General features: G+C 40.6%; 1 protein-coding gene across 6 annotated transcripts in view; it reads left to right on the top strand.

The window, feature by feature from the left end:
- The first annotated feature begins 226 nt into the window (after nucleotides 1–226).
- Nucleotides 227–27868, top strand: part of Efemp1 (EGF containing fibulin extracellular matrix protein 1) — a 65513-nt gene continuing 37871 nt past the window's right edge. For 2 of the 6 annotated variants that reach the window (XM_052734622.1, XM_052734621.1), the window contains exons 1-4: nucleotides 229–397; nucleotides 1542–1631; nucleotides 10447–10495; nucleotides 10624–11007. In XM_052734622.1, the coding sequence (XP_052590582.1) occupies nucleotides 1551–1631; nucleotides 10447–10495; nucleotides 10624–11007 (514 nt within the window). In that variant the 5' untranslated portion in view covers nucleotides 229–397; nucleotides 1542–1550. The other 4 variants (XM_052734623.1, XM_052734618.1, XM_052734619.1 and 1 more) reach the window with 4 other exon arrangements.

Genomic DNA, 27868 nt, shown 5'->3' with positions numbered 1-27868 from the left:
CTCTGTGAATAACCTTAATTTACTTTCTCAGGAATCACTTGTTGAGATTTTTTTTAAGCCATTTCTGTAGAACCTAAAAAGCTCTATGGGAGTGATATTTGGGCATCACATCTCAAATTCATGTGAATCAGGGGACTGAGGGGCCTACCGCAGAGGACAGCTGGGCACCCCCAGACCCTAACGCCTAGAGGCGCGCTTTCCCGCGGGCTCACAGCCTGGGCTGGGCGCTTGCGCCTCCCTCTCTCTCCTCCGCCCTCCTTCGCCCTACTTCTCCTCCCTTTCTCCTCCTCCTGTGGCTGCTGCTGCTGCCAGACCTCGCCATTTCAGACCCACCGGGCTGCCCTCCCCTGCGCACTCCTTCGCTGCCAGGGCAGGAGAGCAGCGTGGCCACCCGCAGGTAGGAGCCCCAAGCCCAATCGCAGGGTGCGCGCTGCACCCGCGGAGTGTGGTGGGGTGACCCAAGAACTGTCTGAGTCTGTGCAAACCGGTGGAGGAGAGTGGTGGAGGTGAGGGTCTGGGAGTGAAATCTGTCAGCCTATGCCACTACTTGGGTGACATCTGTTAGGATGGGCAGAGTGTGAGCGCTGACTACCAACCCCGGGAACTTGGGTGGTGACCGGGGTCTTTAGGTTCAGTGACTGATGTGCGAGATTTGAGAGGCACCTGGATTGCGCAGCGGCTGGTTGGAAGCTAAAGCGCTCAGCGACTCCAGCTGACAGGAGAATAGTAGCTTACACCTAAGAAAACGGAGCTCAATTCCCTTCAGGCACCAAACCAGGCACCCCAAAACTGGTACCCAGTGCTGCGGTGCAGTCTGATATCCGACCCTAGGCAGCCCAGACCCTGTGCATAGCACATTTTGAGACCTGGGAACGAAGGAACAAGGGATCAGTGACTTTGAGCTGCTGATCTCCGATGCCCTGAGTTTGGAAACAAAGTGGTGCTCCTAGAGCGCGGGTGGAAATGGAGGTTTAAGAGAGGGTACTGGAGAAGTCGCTCTGCGGTGAGAGATATTCTACCAGGAACTTGGAGTTTGCTCTTCTAGTTTTGTTTGGGTATTTTGGACTTTTTTTTTTTAAGGGAAAGAAAGTCTGAGGCCACGTGATTCATATTGGTTCGCAGGTATTTTTGCTGAGGGGGGACGAACTTCATCAGCTAGAGGTGAGCCATGTGGGTACCCTAAGGTTCCAGAGAACAGACAGATGCTCCTGATCTCCACCTCCGCGGAGGGCCGGGGGTCGCATAGTGGTTTTTGGAATTGTTCATATTCTATAGCCCCTTTTGACTCCCCTTTTTCGGAGCCTGATGCGTAGGCGCGGCATAAGTACATGCTGAACGTCCTTGGTATGGGATGAATGAAATGAATAAAATGAGGTTCTGCAGCGGTTTCTCCTCTCGGTAGCTGGGGGCGGGGGTGAGAAAGCAGATTGGAAATTGGGTATCTTGGGTTCTCTACCCTCCCTTTCTCGCTTGTATCTTCACTGCTAAAGTTTTGATTTTCCAGGCAGCAGACACTAAACATATCTTTGTGTTTCCCCTAGAAAGTCACGATGTTGCAAACACTTTTCCTAACTATGCTGACTCTGGTGCTGGTCAAGTCACAGGACACCGAAGAAACCATCACATACACGGTGAGAAGTGATGGAATATTAGATGAGTGTATTGAGTGGTAGTCTATGTCACAGACTTTACCTGCCTCTGCCAGGGTAAGCGGGCTGTGTTCTGTGAAGCAAAGTAACTTAAACAACACTTTAATATGACTCAGGTTTAGGATTCCTGATAAACTGCCCTGAGTCCTTTCAAAGGTGCATTCAGATCACAAGATGAAATGGGGATCAAACCAGAACGAGTTGTGAAAGACCCAAAATGAGCACTTTAATATTCAGTTCTGTATAAGCTACATGTTTCTATGACACTCAATGAACTGATGGGTTTGAGGAATCTGGAAGCCTGGGTACATGCAGATAAAATCAATGCATTCAGAGTAACACTCAAGTCAAATAAGAATGTATTATGTAAGGACACTGTCTCATCTGTGCCTGTGACCTCTGTCCTTGTGAAGCGATCTTTGCTGAATCCATGGAGGCTCTCTACTCATGTAAAAACTCTGCAGGTAGTTTATCAGTCAGTAGGATACAGCACTTGCTAAAGTGGATTTAAAATACACTGTCCTGGTCTTGCAACTTCTATTGGCACTTCTGGCATTTCTGAGTCAAATTTGGTCAATCAATTAGTTGCATCAGTATAACCAATGTTCAATAACATATTAAAATATTATCTGACCCCTCCCATGCCCAGTGTGTGAGGAGAGAACAGGCCGGTGATCACCTCAATGTGATGAGGTGCTGTGTCCTGTTTTGTGGTTTCTAACTTAGTGTTGTGAGATGAATGACATGTGTCCTGGGTGAGTATATGAAAAACACATTTTTCTACTTCTTTCCAATTTTTAAAATTAAGTAATCCTACTAAAAAGAATGCAAATGTTTTTAGAATAAAACTCAGAAGTGAGCTAATATCAATTACTAATAATAAACATTATCTCACTTTTGCATTATGCTATCCCTAGAGCATTGTCACCCATTCAGCGGATGTTCCCTTCTGCTGTTCAGATCAACTGTAAATAAAGTTGGTTAATTTAACATTAGAATAAAGAAAAATGAAAGCATGTGCTGTTTATCTTCAAATGAAAATGTTTTGTCACTCAGGCTAAACTTACTACCTTCTCAGTGAGCTATTGTTCATCTAATGAAAGAATTTGCTCCTTTTTTTCTGAGACTCTGTCCTAGAAATCACTATGTAGCCTGGTCTGGACTTAAATGCATAATTTTTCCATCTCAGGCTCCTGGGGAGATAGTACTGCTTTTAGGATTGCTTATCTCATACTCCTCCTTTTCAAATCACCTAAATCTTATTTGATTTTAGCAGAAAGCATCTATTGTGGATTAAGCCCTACAGTCTTAGGATTGTTATTATGAAGGTCTTCCAGATATGATGCCCTTTTTGTGCTGAGATATAATAAATTAAGACTATTCTTTTGTAAGATGTGTATGACTAATAACTGATGGTTAAAATACCAGAAGTGACTAACCATGTTTAACTACCTCAGTGTGAACATATTTTTTGCATTCTAGCAGCCAAATGTGAGGTTTGTGATGCTATCCTACTGATAGTGGAATGGAAGAACAGAAAGGTTATCCACTTGATTTAAGGCTACACAGCCAGCAAGTAGGGGAACTAACTTCAATCTAGGCTTGTTTAATAGTAGAGCCATATTAAATGTGCTAATGTAACATGCTAAATACCTAAAATAAACTGCAAATCTTCCTTATTCATCACACAATTATTCAAATGAGCTGCCGTCTTGGCATGCTTTGAAAGATTGTGTCTACAAAACATATAGTCTTATATTTCCCTTTCATATAAGAGATAAAGTTCACTAACCTATTATTGGACAAATATCTTCATAAACAACTCTCACTATCAAAAGAAATTAAGGCTATTTGTTTACTGAGAGAATTCAGCCTTCTATATCAGGGAAGATACTGTTGAAAACTACAAAACTTCTAAAAATAATATTGTCATGGATTATACAAATCACCAAAGAAATAGAAAGAGCAAAAGTGGTTAATGTTAGTGCTAGTATAAAAGAGAATAGCTTAATACTGGCTCTTGATGGAGGTTCTGAGCTCAGATCATTCTAGAAAAACCTCTCTTAGCTCCTTGATGGAGGTTCTGAGCCCAGACAGTTCTAGGAAGGCCTGGCATAGCCTATTTATGGAGGTTCTGAGCTCAAATTGTTCTACTCAGATTGTTCTAGAAAGGCCTGGCATAGCCACCAAACACCTGGGGGTGATCAGATGAAACAAGAAGAGTGGATGGGGAAGAGGACCTGTGCATAGCTGAGGTCACTTTGAGTTCGTAGGTAGGGGTGCAAAACCTGACCATCATGGCTGCTGTGCACAGAATGTAAGCATAGGGAGGCTTGCCTAATTGTGAGGCCAGGAAGTCTTGTGTCAATATGGTAATAATAGAAATGAAAGAGTGGGCAGAGCTTGAAAGAAAACAAGTGGAGACATCAGAGCTGATTCCCCTGGGTCTTATATAACGTGATGGTTGCCCCTTAAACAGTGTTGGAAAAACTAAGACAAATTAGTATAAGGGATAATGTGAGTTGAGTTTTCACCCTAGTAGATTTTAGGTATCACTAAAACAGCTACCTTGAGCTCAGTGTCTCCACCAGCCAGGTACTTCCTAAGCATTTATTTGCACAGTCAATTCTCACTTCTAGTTAATGAATTTGTCTACTTCACTTTTGGAGTCTGCCTTAGAGCATCTTCTTCACTTTGACTTTTTCGGATACCATCTGATCAAACTACTTCCTGAGTTTAAAAAATCTGCAGAGGCTTCTTGTCTTCTCTAGTGGTGTTTCTCAGGGTGTAATCTACAGACAATCTGCATGGCCATTGTCTGAAGTGCTTGTCAAGATTACAGGCATCTTTCCCAGGCGGTGGTGGCGCACGCCTTTAATCCCAGCACTCGGGAGGCAGAGCCAGGCGGATGTCTGTGAGTTCGAGGCCAGCCTGGACTACCAAGTGAGTTCCAGGAAAGGCGCAAAGCTACACAGAGAAACCCTGTCTCGAAAAACCAAAAAAAAAAAAAAAAAAAAAAAAAAAAAAAAAGATTACAGGCATCCTATTTAGACTGACAGGGTCAGATCCTTGAGAGCTGAAGAGTCTCCTTCAACCAGGACCCGAAATGATTCAGAGGTTTAGTAAAACCTGGGAATCCTGACCTTCACGGTAAAAATCTAGTTCCTCCCTCTCAAGAAGAAGGCTTACTGGATTCAGCCCTGCCTGCCTTGCTGACCTCAACTCCAACCAGAACTACATGCAACTCTTTTCCTCTTCAATAATTTTATGACTCTGTTCATAATGATCCCTATTCCTAGAATTTCCACAGTTCCCTGGGAGAAAACTTGTCATTCAGTAAGACCTAGTTCACTCTCACCTTCTCTGCAAGGACTTTCCTCCTGTCCCCTTCCACACAAAAGCACCCTTGACATATCATTCCCTACCCACCGTTCCTCTGGCCCATGAACTGCCAGAGGAAAATGACAAGGTCACCTTGAATTCCAGACCTGGGATAATGCCTGGCTTGGTGGTTGTTCAGTGAAGAATGGGAGCTAGGGACAGAACCACGAGTGAACTCAAAGTCAGAATATCAGGGAAGCTACATACTCAATGATAGGTTTGGAGTTCAGAGTGTGAAGGAGACACCAAGGCAGATTGCCTTTTATTGGTGTAAGAAATGGACTAGAAGAGTTAGGAATGTCGTAGACGGACAGAAGGATGGCAGCATGACAGAGGCTCTGAGGAGATTTCAGACCCTAATGCTATCGACAGACAGCAGGTGGAGGCTCTGGGAAGTGCTCAAGATCATGTGGCAGAGTGGGCAAGGCCCTTATACACATACAGGTTTCATCAGGGAGGGCCTGTCATGCATGCAGTTGATGCATACTCCATGGTACACACTTATGGTCAGGCTGGCTCTGATTCATGGGCAGCAGGGGAGGCAGAGAAAGTCTTGCATTTTGCTGAAGGAATGTGATATTGAGGGTAGACTCTTGATGATGGGGGGTTGGCATTTAGCTAATGTGCATCCATCATAAAGGGTGTGTCCCTAGTAACCCCTGATTGCTTAGTCTGTTAACCTAGGGGAATGTACACAGAATGAACTGTGAGGGTAAAAGAAAACATAATTACAGAGGCAGCAGTTGGTCTGGGTTCTAATATCCCCAGCCTTTTTATTTATATAAAAATAAATGGAGGAATAACTTTATATAGAGGGGGTTGAAATACTGGGCACTATGTTTAATCTGGTTGTCTCCTGCTGACTGGGGAGGGCGATCATAGAGTTAGAGAGGTACAGTAGCCCCTGATAGAACTTCTGCCTTTGGACCTGTCCACACTCACTGTCAAAGTGCGGACAACACGGCTGTCTTTGTTAAAAGCACAACGACACAAGTACAGCTTTCGAATGAACGTGAAAAGCATTGTTCCATGCATCACATTGCCAGCAAACTCCCTCTTAGGACAGCCAGGAAGGTGGCTCTTAGAAGAGAGAAGTGGTTACCAGAGCTGTGAAGGAAGAAATTCCTGGATCATCTGAATCAATTAGCCAGCCTGAGCTGGTCTGACCTTTGTCCTGTCCTCTGTATCTGATGTAACAGAAGTACTACGTCTCATATTAAAATATTCATAAACATAGTACATCTTGAAGAAAAGATACAGTAAGTGAAGGAAACAGTTGCTCTAGCACAGTGTGGAAAATGCCATTTTAAATCTTCAGTTACTCCCAACTGTAGCAATTAAATCCAAGCAGAAGAGAGTCATCTAAGTGCATGGGCTCAGTTCAATGTTCTTTAAAGTAGAAAAAGTTAGGGTTTGGCTTTTAGAGTTTGGATTAAACTATAGACACACCACAAATAGAGTTTCTTTTGGAAGATTTAAAAAAAAATTTTTGGTCAATTTCAAATTATGTTTCTTTTATCCTTTTCAAAAACTGTGAAACATTTGAGATTTTTTTAAAGATGTGAAGTTAGTCCAAGTAGGGTAAGTGGTCTGAGTAAGTAAACAGCTACATCAAAAATGTGATTTAATTAAGGATATGAAATAACCTTTACCTTAGTATTACAAATATACCAAGCCACATTTCAAGTCTCTTTAGCACCTAGCAGAATTTAGGAAATATGAAAGCACAGTACTCCCCTCTAGACTGGAGGGGCTTCTTTTGATTAATGAACCATATCACCGTCTTCGCTTCCCACAGGCTTACTGTGAAAGCTCACAATTTACTGGTGGTAGTTATTTATTTAATTATCTATCTAGAGGACTGAGGATCATAGTTACAATGAAATTTGTATAAGGAGCCCAATTTATAAATAGATTTAATTATCTGTCTACCAGAATAAGTTTTATAATAAATATGTGAGTTAGCAGGAATATCTCAATAGTAGTAATCTTTTGCAACAGACTCTTTCCTGATGTTAAGATGGCGAGTACCCAGCAAGTGAAGGCTTCACTCAATAGGAAAATATGTTTAGCATTTGGAGAAATCAAATCACAGGTTTTAAATATGTCATTTACTATAATAATAAAATAAAATCCTTGGGTAGTGAGATTACCAATTGGTGAAGGTGCTGGCTGCCATGCCTGACAATCTGCATTCATCCAAGGCCCCACATAGTAGAAAGGGAGAACTGAATGCCCAAAATTGTCCTCTGACTTCCACACCTGAGCCATGGAACACATGAGCCTACACACATACAAATAAATAAGTCCCTAATCTAGCTTTTATAAATATTATTAAGAGAAAATCAGTACTTAAGGAAGCTAGAGGCCAGGGCAATGGCACAGTCATTTGCCACGCAAGTACGATGACAAGCATCTGGATCCTCATCCAGATGTAATGAGCATACATGGCACCCTGTCTGTAATAAAAGTCTTGTAAGGAATTGTCCAAGGATTCACCAGAGAAAGCTAGCTAGTGAGACTACCATAGCCGAGAGCTCTGGTTTTGACCGAGAGACTCTGCCTCATTGAATAAGGTAGGAAAATAATTGAGATCATTCCTGGCATCAACCTCAGGCCCCCACATGCATGTATGCACACACACATACACCGACACATGTGCAAACTTACACACAGACATGCATACCACACACACATGAAAATAGAAGGAAAAATGCATATACTTAAGGAAAACTTATTGTAATAAGAGAGAGAACTAGAACATTAATTTTATCTCCATACTTAGAATTTTAGCCATAGTACTTATAATTAATTAAGTTTGAATCAACTACATTATAACCATCTTTCATAAATTTCCCATTTAAAAATCTCTTTTTTAAAAAGACAATAACCTTTTTAATCTTTGTTACCAACTATACATTTTATATACATAACTTTTATATCTTTTTTAATTTGATAGCCTTTTATGCCTAATTTTTAATAAAATCTTGAAAACAATTATCTTTTAAATGAAAACTTAGCAAATCATATTTGAAACACAGAAAACATGCATATTGTACCCAAATATCTAACAGGCATAAGTATAAACAGCATGGAGATCACCTACGGTCATTGTGAAAGAGAAGTTACATTTATGATGTAACCAAGCACAGGTGGTCATTTCTAAATGTCCCTGTATGTCTTTGAACAAAAACCTCTCTATCTTAAAATGTATTTAAACTTATATACATACCCACTCGTGCACATATCCACATCTTAAAGTCAGGTATATAGCATTCAGTTATAGCAACTACAGGTCCTATTTAGTTTTTTTCTTGGAATACAGAATGGCAATTAAAGATAATTTATATACATGTGACTTATGAACACAAGCCAAAAAACATCTGCAGCGCATAAACAAATGACAGCACACTGGAGTAACATGATTGCATTCAACCCTGAGAGGGACAGAGCATAGAACGAAGCTCTGTGTCTGAGCAGACAGTGCTGCAGAAGACCCCTGTGGCCTGCTGCAGCCAGTTTGAGCAGTTTCAACCAGCCAAAGGTTTTGCCACGTGTAGCTGAGAGGGGCAAGAGACCGAGCAAAGGGGTTATGGGTAGGAACATAGCCCTTCATGTCTTAGGTGTGTAGTTCCTGGGATTAGAAGGGAAAGGAAGGAGGTGTGGCTGAAGAAAATCTGGAAACTACAAAGTTTAGGAGTCTGCTGATTGAACACAGAAGGAAGTTGCCTGGGAACCAGCGGCACGTCATACCGCCCAGTTCTGGAGCAGCCCTGGAGGGAAACCCTGGAGGGCAGTCCACAGGGAGAGGGAAGACCATGAGGCAAATGTTCATATGGAGGCCAGACACAAAGGGTGGGAAGCAAAGAAGGGAAAAATTTACAGAGAAGTTCTCAGAGGGGAGGAGGGGGCAGCAGTGGAAGATCAGTGGAGCAGGGGCCAAAGAAAGAATCTGGAGACAGGAATTTAGGAAAAGCGGGCACTGTTCTCATGTGATCAGAGTGGAGTGCCTGGCTAGAAAAAGAGGAAGATTTGTTATCCCCCACAGAGAAAAGTTGCAGTTTCCAGCCAGAGCCAGAGAAAGAGGCTTTTGGGAGTGGGTTTTTAATAGAATTATGGGGAAAACGCTGCATGATTGGCAGAGAGGAAAGCAGTTCCTACGGTCAAAAAGGGCTCTGGGAGCAGACCCTCGAACTTTTTGCAGTTCACTGTACTACTCTCTGGAAGAATTCTGATGCAAAAAAAATTTCATTAAGAGGTTTCCAGCATCCGTTTTCCTTCTGAGGGTGTGGCAGATGTCATATAGGGTAAGACTCGGCTGGTTTAGGGCAATGGAGTCCAGTCCAAGCTCAGAGGAACATCTGACCCAGAACCAAAGTAAAGTCAGCAGATAGCCAGAGTCCCTGGTGAACCCCAAAACCACACCAGAGAAGAGAGGAGGGTGTTGGGATGGAGAAAAGCGACAAGGGTAGAAGGGCCCCCAAAGGACGATCTGCCTCAGTGGTACCCTCTTCTGAGTCACAGCACTGTTAAAATGTTCTAATGTTTGGGGTTTGAGGAGAGATGCTGAGACAATTAGTTGGAGAGACATTAATAGGCAAACAGAAGGCATGGCCGAGGCTCTGAGATTCCAAACCGCTATGCCATTGACAGCAAGATAGCAGCTCTCAGGAGAGCTCAGGCCCACGTGGCAGAGTGAGGGGTCCCTTCAGACACGGTTCAGGGGAAGGAGACAGGTCCCAGGCCAGGCAGTTAATGAATAGTCCACAGTACACAGTTGCAGTCAGGCTGTCCCTGACACCCACAAGGCAATGGGAGAGGAAGGAGTATTGGGTTTTAGGGAAAGAAAGCGTGACCTAGATGATGGGACCAGCACTTAGTTAACTTGTAGCAACCGCATGAGGTGGGTCCTATGAACACTTGACAGCTTGAACTCCTCTAGCCTGAGCATGGAGAGAGAAACAGCTACAGGTAGACAGGCTCTGAGCAGCAGTGGGCAGGATCTACTAAGCAGATCATCAGGAAGATTTAGAAAGATGCAAGAACTCAAGATGGCAGAAAACAGGAAACCCAGTTGATCTTTCCAATCTTTGTTTTTTTGTAAAATTTACAGTGGGAGAGATAAAAACGATCAGTCAGAAATATTGGGGTGAGCAGTCTTAAATGAGAGAGAAGAGAATTCCAAGAAGATGGTGATGGACAACTGTCCCAAATGTACTGGGGACTCAGGCCAGCTGAAGAAAAGAAGGGATCCCTAAGGTGCCCATTAGCCATACTTGTCTTAGAGGGGAGAATGTGGAACTAACTGCCCATCTCATTTCCCTAGGATTCTAGGTATCAGATAACCCTTTTACAGTAGCTTCTTAGGGAAGCCATTAATTGTCTCCTGGCTCCATGTTTGATGTTTTCTTTACAGCAATGCACCGATGGATATGAGTGGGATCCTGTAAGACAACAGTGCAAAGGTAAGCTTGCTTCTAAGATCCTACAACAGTTCTGTCTCCATCTCATTGTTGCTCTTCCTGTCCCGAGTGTGCTAAACCACACTCCATCCTCTGAGGAGATGGCTGACTTATTTTATTACTGACTGCAGATATCGATGAATGTGACATTGTCCCAGATGCTTGCAAAGGTGGAATGAAATGTGTCAACCACTATGGAGGATATCTCTGCCTTCCTAAAACAGCCCAAATTATTGTCAATAATGAACAGCCTCAGCAAGAAACACCAGCTGCAGAAGCATCATCAGGTGCCACCGCTGGAAGCGTGGCTGCCAGTAGCATGGCAACCAGTGGTGTGGTGCCTGGAGGTGGTGTCATGGCCAGTGCTGCTGCAGTTGCTGGCCCTGAAGTACAGACTGGCCGAAATAATTTTGTCATCCGGAGGAACCCAGCTGACCCTCGTATCCCTTCCAGCCCTTCCCACCGGATCCAGTGTGCAGCAGGCTACGAGCAGAGTGAGCAAAATGTGTGCCAAGGTGAGCATGACTTGTACTGACAAGTAAGTTCTTGCCCAAGGGCACCTCCTGGTGAGGATGTAATAGTTCCCATTGACCAAGGGCTCCCCACACAGGACATGGTGCTAAGTGTTTTGTCTGCAGTAGCATATGTCATCGTTGCAATACTCCTGAAAGGTTCTCGCTCTCGATGTCATTATTATTTTATGGATGAGGAAAATTCACCAGTGGTTCCCAACCTCAGCTGCTCTATTTATAGTCACTTAGGAGCCTTTTAACGCTTCTCAGAGGCAAGCCACACCCTAGCACAATTAGTAGCACTCCCTAAGGATGAATTCCAGGCATCAATATTTTTTTAAAGCTCCCAGTGTGGTTGCAGTATGCAGCCAAGTTTGAGAATCGGAGGGCACACAGGTGTTAGGCACAGAGCTGGTTTTTAAGTCCAAGCAGGGTGGTGCCAAAGTCATAGCTGTCAGGAAGGGATCCGGTTATTTGTTCGGAATTTGAAATTGTGCTGTTGACCTACTCAATAAATGTCCCCCTTCCATTTCTTAAGCTTTTTTCATTGTTGGAGTTGCCACTAACTTGTTTTCCTCACTCAAGAGGAAAGAAAGAGGGTCTGTTTCTCTCCACCTTGGAGGGCGGCTCTGCATTTACAAGACTGTTTCTTTTAAAGGTCTTATTTCAGCACATTTTCCTTCTGTCACTTGCACCATGGCACCATCTGCCTGGGTTTCTCTGTTTATTTTCACAGAGTACACATCACTGTGTATTCTAGAAACAGCTGCAGACTCATGCTAGCAGAGTGATAAGAATCTTGGGCTTTGAAGATATGTAAGATATTAACTAACTGGACCGTGCTAAGGGATTGTTTGCCTTTTCCTTCTTGGCAAATTCTCTCAGAACTGCTTGTGTGATGATTCTTTTATTGAGAACGAGTTATAGGAGATCCCAAATGCTCCTTTCACATTGCTAGGGGCTGAGTAGGTAAACCCCAGAGGATGCCCAAGCCTGTCATCACCATACACACTGGGCAAGGGACAGGGCCTAGGGGCTCTGCCCTTCTGCTTTGTCATGAATGAAGTCATGAATCCCTTAAGAGTTAATGCCATCAAGCGTTAGTGGGACATGCTCTATTCTTTAGTGCTTTGTTCTGTCTTCAACATAGAGACAGGAGCTTTTGAATGGCTTATAAGGTAAGTGAGGATTTCGCCCTGCTCTGGTTTTTATTATTTGATATTTTGTGGGCAAATTTTAAGTCACCCCATATCAACAGGAAACTCATGCAGTGATGGTGTCACCTTTCAGTGGATCTCAGAGGAGCATCTGTTTTGTATTATTGTCATGAGTCAGAATTCCAGTATTGATGATGAATGCTTTAGCATCTGCTTGATATTCTGGTATCTAATTTAGGATTATGACAATGAGATAAACTGATGAGGTTATATGAGAATATATGTATTTTGATGAACACTGGTGAAAAATACCTTCAGTTTATTTCAGATATACCATCTCTTAGTTGAGTTATTTAACTACATTAACTTAAAAGTTTTGATGGTATTTTTTTCTGAAATAAAATATCTTTGATGAAGTTGTTTAGATTTTTACATTCTGAGTTATTTTTAGCCCTTTAGGTATTGTATACTTTAATGATACTTGAAAGAAAAACAGATAAAGAGAGGGTTATTTATCAAAGTAGTTCATGGTTCGTCACTGACACTTTTGGCTGAATTGAGGAACAATGCCTAAAACTGAATGAAGAAATTTTAGAATAAAATAAATCCAATACACATGTTGGGTATAGTATTTCTTGTGAATAGTGAAAATTAAATCCTACGCAATTTTCCTTTAAAATATTTAGACTAGTTACCTGTAGTTCTACGTCTAGGGGCGGGACCCCTTGAAATTTTCCCCCTTCCTTATTAACATGCCCATTGATACTGCCATTGTTCCAATCTTGTTTGTGCAGCCATTTTTAGGAGAGACTGTTTTACAGCAGATGTCCTGGCATTCTGACTTTAACAATCTTTTAACTGCCTCTTCCCCGACAGCTACAGGAACTGTGATGTGGATGTAGATGTAGGGGCTGGGCTCACCACAATCTGTTGACCTCTGCATTGTGTCCAGTTGTGGTTTTCTCTGGTAGTCTCCATTTGCTGTAAAGAGGGGCTTCTTTGGTAAGGGGTAGCAGCTACACTTACCTGTGGGTATAAGGAGAAGATTTAGAGTGTAGTAAGGAATCGTGCTGGTCTAATAAAGTGATGGTAGTTGATTCTTTTCTAATACTCAGGATTTCACTAGCCCTGGAAAGCTGGTTACGTTTATAGTACTGGCGTGACTTTCCTCCTATTGAATGGGCCTGAAGTCCAGTTAGAGAGCTATTGGTTACCACTAACATGTTAGCATCACATAGTGCACCTTTATGGATATACTTCTGATCATTGGCATGGTTCATAGGTGCTGCATCTGTGTAGAACTGTTTAATTTCTTCCCTCCCTTAGCAACTTTCATAGTATTCTCTGGAACCATGGAGGCTAGACCACAGGAAAGAGGCTTTCAGCTCAGATCCAGCTTGAGTCATCTGGGTCATGTGCCTTCAATGTGTGGTGTTTTCATCAATAGGGACCGACCTCAACCCCTGAGAGGCAACCAATGACTACATTAATAATCTAAATCTTTTGGGATTCACTTGGACTACCCTGACCAACCATTCAAAAGGAAATTTCTTGTGCCCATTACCAAGGTTTTAGTTAGCCTGTAATTCTTGTGGGGAGTACTGCAGCCAAAGTGGTTTAACTTCCTTTAAGACACAGACACAGACACAGACACAGACACAGACACACACACACACACACACACACACACAGAGGCATGCACACACAGACACATATGCACACACACACAGACACACACACATACACAGAGACACACACACAGACACAAACACACAGACACACACAGATACATACACACACACTCTTCTATGCATTCTGTATAATTTTATGTAAATATAAAACAGTGATTCATTGAGGCTTTATCAAGCAGCCTTGGTGTCCTTTGTCCTTCATTCCTCCTCCTTCTGTACTGACCTCCTTCCTCCCCACTGGGAGTCCCCTTCCCTGTTTTACCTTTCCCATTTCACATCACCTGTATCCTGCCATCCCCTACCAAGCGCAGCACCTTTCCCGAACCCAACTCCACACCCCACACCTATGGTCTCTGTGGCAGCTCCAAGTTATATCCTCACATCTGAGGATCTGGGGCTAGGAACTGCAGAGGAAAGAGAACATGTCGCAGTGTCTTTCTGGGTCTGGTCATCTGACTCAGTATAGTCTTTTCTAGGCCTATCCCCTTACCTGAAAACTTTATGATTTCATTTTTCTTTACAGGTGAATAGTATTCCAATGTGTTCATGTACCACATTTGTATTATTTATTCATCTAGTGAAGGACATTTAGGTTGTTTCTACTTCCTGGCTATAAGGGATGAGCCCCCTTATTCATTATCCAATTGAGAGTGGGCAACCCCCAAATCATACACACACCACCAACAAAACTGACTCAGGGAGGAGAGAGAGGAGGGAAGTGATATAATTCTATTTCAATTTAAAACATTTTTTAAAACCCACAGGAACAGATATATTTAATTAATAAAAAAAGAAAATCTCTTTTTTTTTATAAAGCCAGTAGCCATGTATGTAGGGTGCAATTTCACAGCACTGCCACAGCTATGTTACATGCGCTCTGTCTAATTGGAAAATTGAATCTTTAAGTAGTCATTTAACTATTTTTCAGGTTATTGGATGAAATTTTACCTTATGTCTATTAAATTAATTAGAATACCAAAAGATATATTTAAACTACCTTACAAAGTTATTTTTTACATATTAAAATACCATAATTCTCAGTTCTCTGGAGATTTTTTAATTACAAATTGAAATTATTAAGTACTTTGCTTATAGAAAATATAAATAATAGCTATCTGTTATATACACACCAGATTATTTAATCTAAACTGTTCTAAATAATTCAGTAATTTCTAAAATTTGTACTTGGGAGTCTGTACTATGAAAAGTAGGGTTAAAAGTTTTTAAATGACTTAAGGCTTAAGCTGGATTTCTTCCCACCTCCCAATTTTGCAAAGTGCCAATAAATGTGGATTTACTTAATTGTTGATAAAAAAGGGTTATTTCATATGATAACAATAGAATAATCTGTCTAGGGATCTGACTAATATAAGTCGAGTCACACTTGTGCCCGTTTATTATTGAGCTAATCAAATATGCAGCCCAGCTCCTTCTAATTGCCTGCAGATGTGTGACGTTTTCATTCCAGGCCAGCAGCACAAAATAACATTTTATAACCAGTGTGAAAGTGTGAGGGCCTCTGCTTACAACAACAGTGTGCTCCAAGGACCTAGATCCCTAACGTCACAACGCCATTCCAGGAGCGCTCTCTTAATGAACTTCCCTGCTCCCTTTTAAATGATGCATAAGTGTGTCCAGTAAGCCCAACACATTTATCATGGCTGGCTGGATTAGGATAAATGAAAGCTTACACATGAGTTATAGCTGTACAAAAATTATTTCTTCTTTCTACATATATTTTTCAACAGGTATACATCATCACATAATCCAAAACTGAGAACTCTTTTTTTTTCTTTTTATTTCATAGTTGTATTTATTTATTTACTTATTTATTTATTTTTTTTTAATTTTTTTATTTTTATTTTGCAATACAATTCAGTTCTACATATCAGCCACGGATTCCCTTGTTCTCCCCACTCCCGCCCCCGTCATCTTCCCTGCAGCCCACCCCCCATTCCCATCTCCTCCAGGGCAAAGCCTTCCCCGTGGACTGAGATCAACCTGGTAGACTCAGTCCAGGTAGGTCCAGTCCCCTCCTCCCAGGCCGAGCCAAGCGATCCTGCATAGGCCCCAGGTTTCAAACAGCCAACTCATGCAATGAGCACAGGACCCGGTCCCACTGCCTGGATGCCTCCCAAACAGATCAAGCCAATCAACTGTCTCATCCATTCAGAGGGCCTGATCCAGTGGGGACCCCTCAGCCATTGGTTCATAGTTCATGTGTTTCCATTCATTTGGCTATTTGTCCCTGTGCTTTATCCAACCTTGGTCTCAACAATTCTCGCTCATATAAACCCTCCTCATTCTCGCTAATTGGACTCCCAGAGATCCACCCTCGGCCTAGTCATGGATCTCTGCATCCAGATACCTCGGTAGTTGGATGGGGTTTCTAGCATGACAATTAGGGTGTTTGGCCATCCCATCACCAGAGTAGGTCAGTTCGGGCTGTATCTCGACCATTGCCAGCAGTCTGTTGTGGGGGTATCTTTGTGGATTTCTGTGGGCCTCTCTAGCACTTTGCTTCTTCCTATTCTCATGTGGTCTTCATTTACCATGGTCTCCTATTCCTTGTTCTCCCTCTCTGTTGTTGATCCAGCTGGGATCTCCCACTCCCCCAAGCTCTCTTTCCCTCGACCCTCGCCCTTCACTACCCCCACTCATGTCCAGGCTGTTCATGTAGATCTCATTCCATTTCTCTGTCATTGGGTGATCCCCGTGTCTTTCTTGGGGTCCTGCAAAACTGAGAACTCTTTATGCAAGTGCTGTGATATCTATTGTGTTTCTGTCTTAAACCATGCTTTCAAATGCACCATGCCAATCACACTTTTAATGGAACTACCACTGAATTTTTTTAAATAAAGATATACCCAACTTTCTATGTTAACAGTTTAATGAAAACATGGAGGTCTTACTCCTTTCCACATGCTTTTCCAGAGTTTTCAGTCTTGTACAAAACCAAAAGGCTTGAAATATGATACAACATCCAAAGATCAAGTCATGGCATGTTGATTTTTTTTTTAAGTAATTCTTGACAAAGGAGAGTTCAATAGGGGAACCAGACACACTGCGAGTTTTAAGTGGCTGGCATTATCTTTACAGATACACAATTACATGGTCATTTCAGTGTTACATATCTACAGTCCATGTGATATCATCTACCTCAGAGACAGTACAAATTTGTCTAGAAAAGCAAGTTGGATGAATAGGAGATACATTAGAAACCATCAATTACTCACCTCTAGTTTCCTACTATGCAGTCCCTATGTGACCTTCCTCAGAGGAATGGAATTAGAAATCACTAGTTGAAGTCAAGAATGAATGTTTCTATCATATAGAATTTTCTGAGTACTAGCTTTATAGGAGAAAAAAATCATTTTGAAACTGGCAGTAAGAGAAAATATAAATTGCCCAATTTAAAGGAATTTGTTTAATTGAACTTACAAAAAATGGGACATTTTACCTGGCTTGTAATAAAATAAAAGATAGTAACTTGGTCACCTTTCACAGTGACAACTACTAATTAATGAAGGAAACTAACTAGGCCCTCAAGAAGGAACTCAAGATGGCTCAGTGATAAAGGCACTTGTCACCAACTCTAACAACCTGAGTTTGATACCTGGGTCCCTAACAGTGAAAGGAAAAAGCTTACTTCCAATAGTTGCCCTCTCACTTTAACATGCAGGCCGTATCATGCATGTGTAAGCCCGGGCACATGCACTCTTTCATACATACACACATGCAATCAATAAATCATTGTGGTAAAAATTTTTTAAAGATACCCAGTGAAATGGATTATAGAGTCAAGTGAAGAAGGCAGAACCTGGCTTGTATTATAGATAATATATACATAGATATAGATAGATAAAGATATTATGCATGCATAATGTAAGGCACCAGAGGAAATGTGAAAACATACTTTAGGGTTCCTGATTGTTTTTGTCTGAAAGTTATCACGATGTTAAAACGGAAGTTCTTGTATCACTGGAATCACTGAATGCCAAAGTGAATAGGACAAGTAACCATGCCAGCATAACTCCAGATGCCGTGCATCTCACAGCTTAGAGACAATCTAACATTAGAACTATTTGTTCAGGTAAAGGTAGTGCTAGTGAGATGGGTGCTTGGTTGGCCAGTCAGTTATAGTGCAATATGCAATATGACAATAATCCTAAATATCTATCAATATACAAAATATCCTAAACAGAGGTAGAACATACATACAGTATGACAAACATAATTTTACATTTGTATCAATATACATTTCAATAAGAGTAGAAATATATGTACATTACAACAAATACAGTTCTGTATTTGTATCAATATAGAAATTATCTTAAATAGGAATATAAAAATAGTTTACATTTGTATCAATATACAAGAATCCATAACAGTGCAATTTATCTAAGGCTGATATTTTACTAAAGTAGTTTACTAGTATGTACAATAATCTACCTTAATATCCTATGCCTATCCATTCCCCTTTTTCTTAAGAATACTGAGTTCAATATTTTCTTCCACCTCCAACCCTATAACCATTATCCATAATCCTGAGAAACATGAAACCTTTGGGAAAAAGGGGCATTATTTTTTTTTTTAGAATTGTTTCTTGCTGTTTAGGGGGAGACAGTAACTATGTGGGGTCCTGTAAGAAATCTCAGATAGTTAAGTCTCAGTTAGACTAACTGTAGATTCTGCAGCCAGTCTCAGAGTAATGGGTAAGGTTGCCTGAGATTCTGACTAGAAGTGTAGTATGATGGACCATCTTATTATGGGACTATCTTGGAGAGTTTTCAGTCCAAGGTTTATCATTGAATAATGTTTGTGAATACCATGGCATCATTCTGGACTGGGTAGAGTCATTGTTGTGGGGCCCCATTTTCCTTCTGGAGACTTCAGAGATTGCTATTGGAAAAGACATTTTTTACTGTGGAAAAGCTTGGACATTTTCAATATCAAGATAGAAAGTTTGGGATTTATACTGAATAAAGAAGGGATTCTTCAAAGGCGAGGAAAAGCATAGAAAGAAATAGAGTCTAGATGACAATGGTCCCTAAATTATTGGTTTTCTTCTGTCCCATACTGGGCAGCTCTTCTGATATGAGACAGAATCTCTGAACCTTTTTCTTTTAGCAATATGTTTGGGTTTAGAGAAGGAGAGAGCCACATTCCAACTCCAAAGCCAGCTTTATTTATAATTGAATCGGGACCACTATTCTAGAGTTAAAGAGATATTGATGTTAGGCAGTGATATATTACCCTGTAGACTATATTGGTACCAATAGGTTCTTTTCTTCTGTTGTATATGTCTGGGTATTTAGGCCTTATGATTTTTGGAAGATGGGTGTTTCTTCAGTTAGTTGGTTGGTTTTTGTGAGAAGGTCATACTATTTTTCTTTTGTCACTTTTCAACTATATTTTCAGTGATTTTATCCTGTTTTTATTATCTGACACAGAAGCAACTAAAACACTGAAATACCTGTGCTCTTACAAAGCCTGGAGGAGCCATGTACTCCAGCAGGTCATCTACTCAGGCTTACAGACCAAACCTCCATCCTCTGGTGGACCCTGTGTTATGTATGCTCTGCACGTTTACAGCTAAAATACTATTTTGAAAAAGAAAGAAGTAATTATTCACGTACTTCTTTAAAAACCTTGAACTAACATGTTCAGCTTTTTAGATGCTAGGGAAATATTCCTTTTATTTCTTTTATTTTAAATGGATGTGATCTCACAACCAAAAGAATATTTATAGATTATAGTGTAATCAGGTGGCTCCACATAGTTGGCATTGTTCTTAACAAGCAGCTTTAAAATGCTACCCTTTGTTGCTCTGACTAATGTCGTTAGGGTCTTTGGATGCTTGGGTAAGTTTTGTGAGAAAATGCCTAGCTTTTGTTGCATATAATTATACAGGCCCAGTAAAGAGCTTTGATACAAGAAAACAGGTATTTTGAGAAAGGAAGACTATAATTGTGTAAATTATGATATTAAACTGAAAAATACTTCAAGCAGAAAGAAAAATGGTCATTTAAAACTTCTTATGGGTTTTCATTGTTAATTAGCTTTGAGTATCTGTAAAGTATCTAAAGCCAACTTAATAGATAGGACTGAAATGTATAGAGAAATGTTGGGTAACTTTTAAATAAATTGCATTGCAATGGATGATTGATTTCCTCCTAAATATATAATACATTTTATCATTTACTTTTCAAAATACTGTGGTCATTGAATTTCTAGTCAGTTTAAGGTCATATTAATATGCATTTGTTAAGAATATATGTATGCATCTGATTCATATGGAGAAATGCCCTTAAAATTTCTTCATAATAGCCAGGCGGTGGTGGCACATGCCTTTAATCCCAGAATTCAGGAGGCAGAGGCAGGTGTATCTCTGAGTTCGAGGCCAGCCTGATCTACAGAGTGAGTTCCAGGACAGCCAAGGCTACACAGAAAAACCCTGTGTCAAAATAACAAAAAACATTCTTCACAATCATAACAACTGGAGTAAAAGGACAGAAGAGATCAATATGATGGTTCTCCTTCCTGAGAAAACTGTGCTGTAGGGATCCTGACTCCAGTGCTTTCAAAGTATGATCCCTCCCTAAACCAGAAGCTCCAAACACATTTCATCACTTACTAGAAATGTGGATTTCTGGGTCCCATACCTACAGAATCAGAAAACTCTGGAAGTAGACCGCAAACCCACACTGTAATAATCCTGTTTCTGATACCTACTCAATCTGAGAATGAATGCTCTAGCTCAATCTAAGCTTTTAGGAAGCTGTGTGAGCCATATAATTCAGAAGGCAGTATCAGAATACCCATGGAATATGAGTAGCAAAGAGAAAGTATAAAAACATACATGCTGCTGTAGGGTAGGATGATACTGTATCTTCCTTCTCTTCCTACTGCGATCATTAGCACATGGTCACAGGGCCAAAAGCCACTGCTGGAACTGTGTCTCTAACCCAAGGACATGATAATGCACAATCTCAAAGAAAGAGAGTAAACAGGGGAGCCCCACAGCTCTCTGTAAAACCTGAGAAGGTGAAATCTCCACATTGCCAGAGTGAAACTGTAGCTGTGTTCTGATTGTGATGAGTGGCCCTCAGTGACACCTGTGTCTTCTCTATGGAGCCCCCATAAGCTCATGACACAGACTTGTGGTGTGAAGCAGTGTGATTTGGAGGTTCAGTGCACACTGAGCCACAGAAGAGATGCAAGTTCTCTCTGGCTTTGGCCCCAAAGCAATAGGGAATCTTCCCAGTATCGGCAGTGCAGATGACCATCCCACTCTGTTCGTACTCCGTGAGTCATCAGGCATTTGAAAAGTACGTTGTGTCTTCTTTTCAATATAAACTTGATCAAAGATGTGCTTCCCATCACAGGAGGAGATTCTTGTAAGGACTAGTTAACACTTCATCTGTGGAATGAATTTCCCTCTCCCCACAGAAGAGCAAAGCAGCAGCAGATTAGAGTAGAATTGCAAGCCTGGGTAGCTTCAAGAATGTGCAAAGGAACTGGCTCATTATTTCTTTGTCCAGCAGAAAACCCCAAGCTATATTCTCTGAAACCAATAGGTCTCCTTTTGTAAGGATTGTCTTCGCACTTGTTGAGTTGCTGGCATGATTTTGTTCTTTGAAACCAAAGAGTAAACAAAATTTGTACCAAATGTGTTTGATTTTGCACGAATGTACAAATAAGTTAATCATGCCACATCTGAAATCCATTAGCACATTGCCTTTTCCAGGAGGTAACTGCAAATTGTACTCTCAAAACCAGAACTGATCAAGAAAACTGCATGCAAACATTGGCAGAAGAAAACACTGTCATTACAAGAAGTTAAAACAATTGCAGGTTTGTAGTTAAGCCCTCATTGATACGTAAACATTCGGTGAAAGCAAAGTGAAGAAGTACCAAGACATTTGCAGCCGTGTGGAATTTTTATTCAATCTGAATGGAGAGTAAAAGGACAAAAGTCAGGGGTCAGTGTTGCATAATTGGGTGCTAAGTAGAGAGAGAGAGAGAGAGAGAGAGAGAGAGAGAGAGAGAGAGAGAGAGAGAGAGAGCACTCAAATTCTAAACTTTACCTATTCTTCAAAAAGTTGTACATTATTTTCCGACAAGTCTTTATGTAGTGACTTCAAGTCTGTATCAGATATACCCTTCCTTGGAAATCTGGTGCCAATGAAAACTTGGGTTTGGTGGAATTTCAATATTCATGATTTTGAAATAAAATAATCATAAGGCTGGAATTTTTATTCAATATTTTTATTGCATTTACTTAAGAAATGTGTGGGTGCCAGTGTAACATGGCACACGTGTGGAGGTCAAGGACAGCTTTCAGGAATCAGTTTTCTTCTCCCACATGTGTGTCTTGGGGGTTGAACTCAGGTTGTCAGGCTTGGAGGCAAGTGCCTTTATTCACTAAATCATCTCTCTACACTTTAATTTATTAATTTAAAAAATGTATAGGGCTAAAAATGAAGCCCAGGGCCTTGTATATGCTAAACAAGTGTGCTATAGCTGACATATATCCCCAGCTGTGCTTTCATAAACTTATTTTATTCATTTATTTTTATCTGTATGAACGTGTAGCCTGCATGTATGTCTATGCACCACATGCATGCTGGTTGGTGCCTTTGGGGGCCAGAAGAGGGCACTGGATCCTCTGGAACTGGAGTTAAAGATGGTTGTGAGCCACCATGTGGCCTGGGAACTGAACCCAGGTCCTCTGGAAGAGTAGCAAGTGTTCTTAACTGCTGAGCCATCTCTCCAACCCCTGTGTTTTTGTATTTTAATTGGCAAGTAGTAAGTCTATATGTTTTGAGGGCACAGTGTAATTTTTAATAGTGTGTTCATTAAGCTAAGTAATGTATCCATTACTTCATTCACATTTTATGGTATGAATAGTTAAAATCAACTTCTTATACATTTTGAAATATACAATAAATTATTAACCATACTTTCAGCTTGTGGAATAGATCTCAAAAACTCATTCTGCCAGACTAACTGAACTGTACCTTTTTACTAGCATTTCCTCACCACTCCCCTTCCCTAACCCAGCCTCTGATAACCACATTCTTTCTTTCCTAAGTTTGGAATTTTTAGGTCCCACATATATGAGATTTTGTAGTCTTTCTATAAGGCTCACAGATATTCATATGAATTCTCTGATATCCTAAACTCTTAGTGAAGGATGGTGAAGCAAGAGAAAGGAGGAAGGATGACAGCAGCTGGCCTCTGTGGGATATGTCACATATCCCTTGGACCTACCTATGGACCAGAGGTTGTCCTCTACTTTTAGAACCCAGAAAAGTCACTAAGCCAAGTGATGAGTAAAGGAAGATCACTTCTGATCTCAAGATGGAATAGGAAAGATTTAATTGCTAGGAGGCAAGAAAGAGTACCAGGGTCTCAGGACCTCCAGAAGAGCTGAGACCTCCTTATACTTACACAGTTGTCAAAGCAAAGTGAAGGAAGGAGTAACTGCAGGCCGCTGTATGTCACTAGCAGCATGTGCGTCCAGCTTACAGAAGAACCAGGCAGACATTGCACCTACCTTTGTGAGTCTGAAAGGCTCAGAGGTGAAGTAGCCTCCACTCTCTACAGCTGCGTGTGCTGTCCTCTGACCTGGAGAGGAGCCATGAAACATAATCCAAAATGAGAAATATCTCAGCAATCCTATTCAGTGTCCTCTCTGGATACCAAGTCCTTCACATCCTGGATTCAGGAAAAACTTCTATTGATGTGATTAGATGTCACCATTTTTCATAATTTGAGACCTAAAGAGATACTGCTACATAAAATGTGTTTCAATCCTTTTTCATATTTATTCCTGAGGACTTTGTGATGATAGAATATTCCAGAAGAAATTGTTAAATGGTGGTTAAGAAACTGGCCTGTGTGGGATGGATGTCCCCTTTATTGCTTGGAGCAAGTATATTCTAGCAATTTGGGCTTACATGCATGTACACATACAGACATCTATTCCCACACATGTCTGTATACATGCATGCACAGAACATTCATTCAGCATTATTTGCAATAGGAAAGTACCCAGGTTACACTGGTCAGAGACGAGACTTCAGTCCTGTTCTAAAGATCTCGTCAGAATAACCTACACACTGCCTCTCACAAGAGAACAGGGCACCCTGGACAGCTACAGCACTATTTATTCAACAAAGAATTTTGTTTAGCAGTTTACCTAGAAAGGGTCAACAAAACAGAAATGAAGCTGATAGGCACCACCCTGGCTCGGTCATCACACATTCTGAAGCACCAGGATCATTCTTTTGTTAGTTAGAGAGACTTTTAGTAAAGAGAAAAATGTTTGAGAAACCACGAAGTAGACTAGAAAACAATATCTTGACTGAGAGTAGTGTTAAATCTCCAAATCCTTACATTCCTCAGACTTTGGTAAATTACATAGTCAGAAGGAAGTTTGGGATGAAGCCCCGCTCAACAAACAAGGCAGAAAATTCCAGTCATTCACGATGAATTAAACTTCACAGTAAAAACTGTGGGCCCTTTTTGTTAAAATAGTTCATGACCTGTTGGATCACAATAGCCCTAATCCAGGGAAGAAGCTAGATTCAACCTTTGTTTTGAACTTCAGTTGTATAACCCCCCACCCCACCCCCACTTTCACCCCCTCTCCCCAGATTTGGTGATGTGGGAAAGGAGCTAATGATAAAAGGAAGCTAAATAAAAAATGAAAATTTAATTGTGGTACAATTTAAGATGCTAATGATAGTTTAAAAAAAAAGACAAGAAAGATTATTTGGTGAATAGCTCATTCAAAAAATGTTAAATAGAAAAGCTTTATAAATTAGAACTCAACTCTAAATAAACTGAAAAACCTTCTTACTGGTTTTTCAATTAAAACATGAAAATGAATTGTGTAAGCATAGCAACATAGTCATTTTTAATAACCCAGCCTATCACAGGTGGTAAATACCTCAAAAAGAGTACCAGGATGTTACTCTATTAGAAAAACCTGTACTATTTGGTTGTCATTATAAGATCTAGCTACAAACAGTAGTAGAATTCTAATAGATGGCATTGAAGAATTATTGGAAAATCTGCTTGTATATAAAATCAGAGACAGGCAGACATACAAAAATGTGAATCTAGTACAAAATCACTTTAGTCAGGTATCATCCTTAGCAAACTATAGTTTCTTCTCTCAGATTCATAATGTCCAGGTACAGTTTATATCAAATAATGGAAAATAAGGAGATCTCAAGAACAAGGAGTATATGAATGATATTTGATTTTTTTTTGTTTAGCAAAGCTAAAACAAAAATCAGGTAACAGTTGTGAAAAAATGGGTAAAACTTACTACAAGTAATGGGCCTTCTTCTTAGTACAAATCTTGAGTTTGAGTTTCCTTTATAATAAAATAAGGGAATCTAATTTTTAAAAATTATCTCAATAGACGGCATATCACCATTGTGTCAAAGCTATTATTCAGCAGGAAGAAAATGCAGCTGTCCCTTAGAAGCAATGGGTTTCTTCTCTGTGTGTTAGATTGAATCAGGGCTGTCCAGAACAGAGCTGACAGAGCAAAGAGAGAAACAGACGCTTATCATGGGAATTGTCACATGATTGTGAAGGCCAAGAAGGCCCACAGATTATGGTCTACAAGCTAATGAACCATAAATGCCAGTGGTGTGAACTGATTGAGTCTGAAGCCCTTAGAAGGTGGGATCCACTAGTATAGGTCACAGAGGTCAAAGGTCTGTGATCTAGGAGCTCTGATGCCTAGAGAAAGATAATGTTTCTGGCCGAGAAGCAGAGGGTGATTTTTCCCATCCTCTGCACTTTTGCTTTTTGGGCCTTCAGTGCACTATATTACATCCATCCACATTGGTGAGGGCCATCTGCCTAATTCAGTCTGCCAACTCAAAGGCTCTCTCTTTTGGAAACACCCCCAAGAACACATACCAGAAATATTTCACCAGTTATCTGGGCAACCCTTGGTTCAGTCAAACTGACATATAAAATTAACCATCATACCTCCTCACTATAACCATTACCCCTAGCAAAGTGCAGTTGTCTAGAATGTATGACTTGGGTAAAATAATTACTACACAGCATTTGAATAAGATGGTAAAGCCAGTCATAAAATTTCTTGGGTCCCTCTGCTGTGTGACTCAGATACCTAAGTAAATCAGTTGTGAAATTTTATTTAAAAATACTTTAAAGTTTATATAGAAATATTTACATCCAAAATTCAGTTTAATATACTTTAAAACTTCCTATTTGCTATGCATTCAGGATCAAAGACTCTCAGACTTCAATGAATTTACAAACTAACTGAGTACCCTATTAAAATAAAGTTTCTGAATCTACAACCAGTCTGACATTATACATCTCTGTAAAAATCTCCATCTGGATTATGAATGAAAAGCATGTCTCCCAGAGCTGGCCATAGGCATGAAGCTGATTTGCTCACTGTGTCTTCCGGGTCAGTCTTCTGCAGTCACCAGTCTACAGTGGGAATAATCAGATCTGCATGTAGTACTTTTTCTCCTTTGATGAGATGCTCTGTTTCTTCACTAGGAGTTAGCTGTACCAACAACTGTGCTACACAGATATTTCCATTGCTTACTAATAAAGAGACTTTTCCTCTCTGGCAGAATGCTTTCTTGCTTGCATGCTCAGGGAGATTCCAGAAAGTAGCCTCTGGCAGAAAAGAATGCTAGAAACTCCACAAAACTAAGCAAGACACAAAGATTTCTATCCGGGTCCTCCCCTAACAGATTTGATGACATATTAATCCAGTTCATCTCTCTGAGTTTCAGTTTTCTGAGCTCCTAAACTGAATTTCCATATTCAGATAGACTGAAAACAGTACAGAGAGAAACAGGCTTCAGCTAAGTGGTACGGTGCCAACGTTCTGGCTCTTGACTGATAAGTACCTGACAGTTTAAATTGTTTCTGCTGATGGGAGTTCTTCTTTGCTTCAGATGGTATTTTTATCAGGAAAAAAAAAGGAAAACATGCCAGGGCAAATTAAAATATGCTCTGAGAAGAAAGCAGGAGCATCCTGTGATATAAAACTATCAATGACTCAGAAAGAGAAAACTAGACATTTCTAATGACCTGAAGGCTTATCGACAAAACAGTTCACACCTAGTACTGATTGTCTACTGGATATCTGGTCTAAATCACTGAAGCATTAAACTAGATCACTGCTCTCTGTCCCCAGGCCCCAGTGTGGGTAATTACTGTGGTGGCTTGGAAATGAATTGTTTTAATTTTGATGCACAGTAAATAACTTTGCATTTGTTAACAGAAACTTCTTTATAATGTAGAAGTACCAACATAAAGGATGACTAGCCTTCTGCTGTTTTCTTGATTCTGAGTTAAAATTTCTCACCTTCACTGAGGATAAGGAATGCCTTTCAATAAGGATGGGTCACTTAAAGTCTATAGATTCCTTACATTTTGGATTTTTTTTTCAGCTTTGCACTCACAGCAGATTCACAATCCAAACAGTTTATCTTGCTTAGCTTCATATACCATAGGGAAGGCTACATTTGAGTTATCCGTTTCAATACATAAAGTTACCCCCAAACTTAGAAGCTTTAATCAACAAACACTGATTATCACGTGGCTTCTACGGGTCAGGGATATAAGTGTGACATCACAGCTTCTCTAGCTGAGTCTTTGCCAGGCAGCAGCTATCTCTCAGCTAGCCTAGAAGGACCCACTTCCTCCTTCATTTGTTTGTGATTATTAGTAGGACTCAACTTCCTGCTTCCACCTCTCATGAGTTCTTCCATTACAGTTCCTTTCTACATAACATTTCTTCATGGAGCATCCAACAATGTGAAGCTTCTTTGGAGCAAAGCAGAATGGTGGTTAAGCTAAAGTCATGGTCCTTTGTAACCTAATCAAAGAAATGGCAGCCAATCTATTACTTCAAAATAAGTCAGGGGATCCTGCCACACTCAGGCGGAAGAATGCCAGGAAACTGGCATCACTGGGAGCCAGGTCAGAGGTGCC

Source organism: Peromyscus californicus, unplaced genomic scaffold (genome assembly GCF_007827085.1).
Source record: "Peromyscus californicus insignis strain IS unplaced genomic scaffold, ASM782708v3 Scaffold_13__1_contigs__length_99412109, whole genome shotgun sequence".
In the NCBI taxonomy this organism is placed as follows: domain Eukaryota; kingdom Metazoa; phylum Chordata; class Mammalia; order Rodentia; family Cricetidae; genus Peromyscus; species Peromyscus californicus.
Note: the sequence above shows the minus strand (reverse complement) of the source record. Positions and strands in the feature narration are given on the sequence as shown.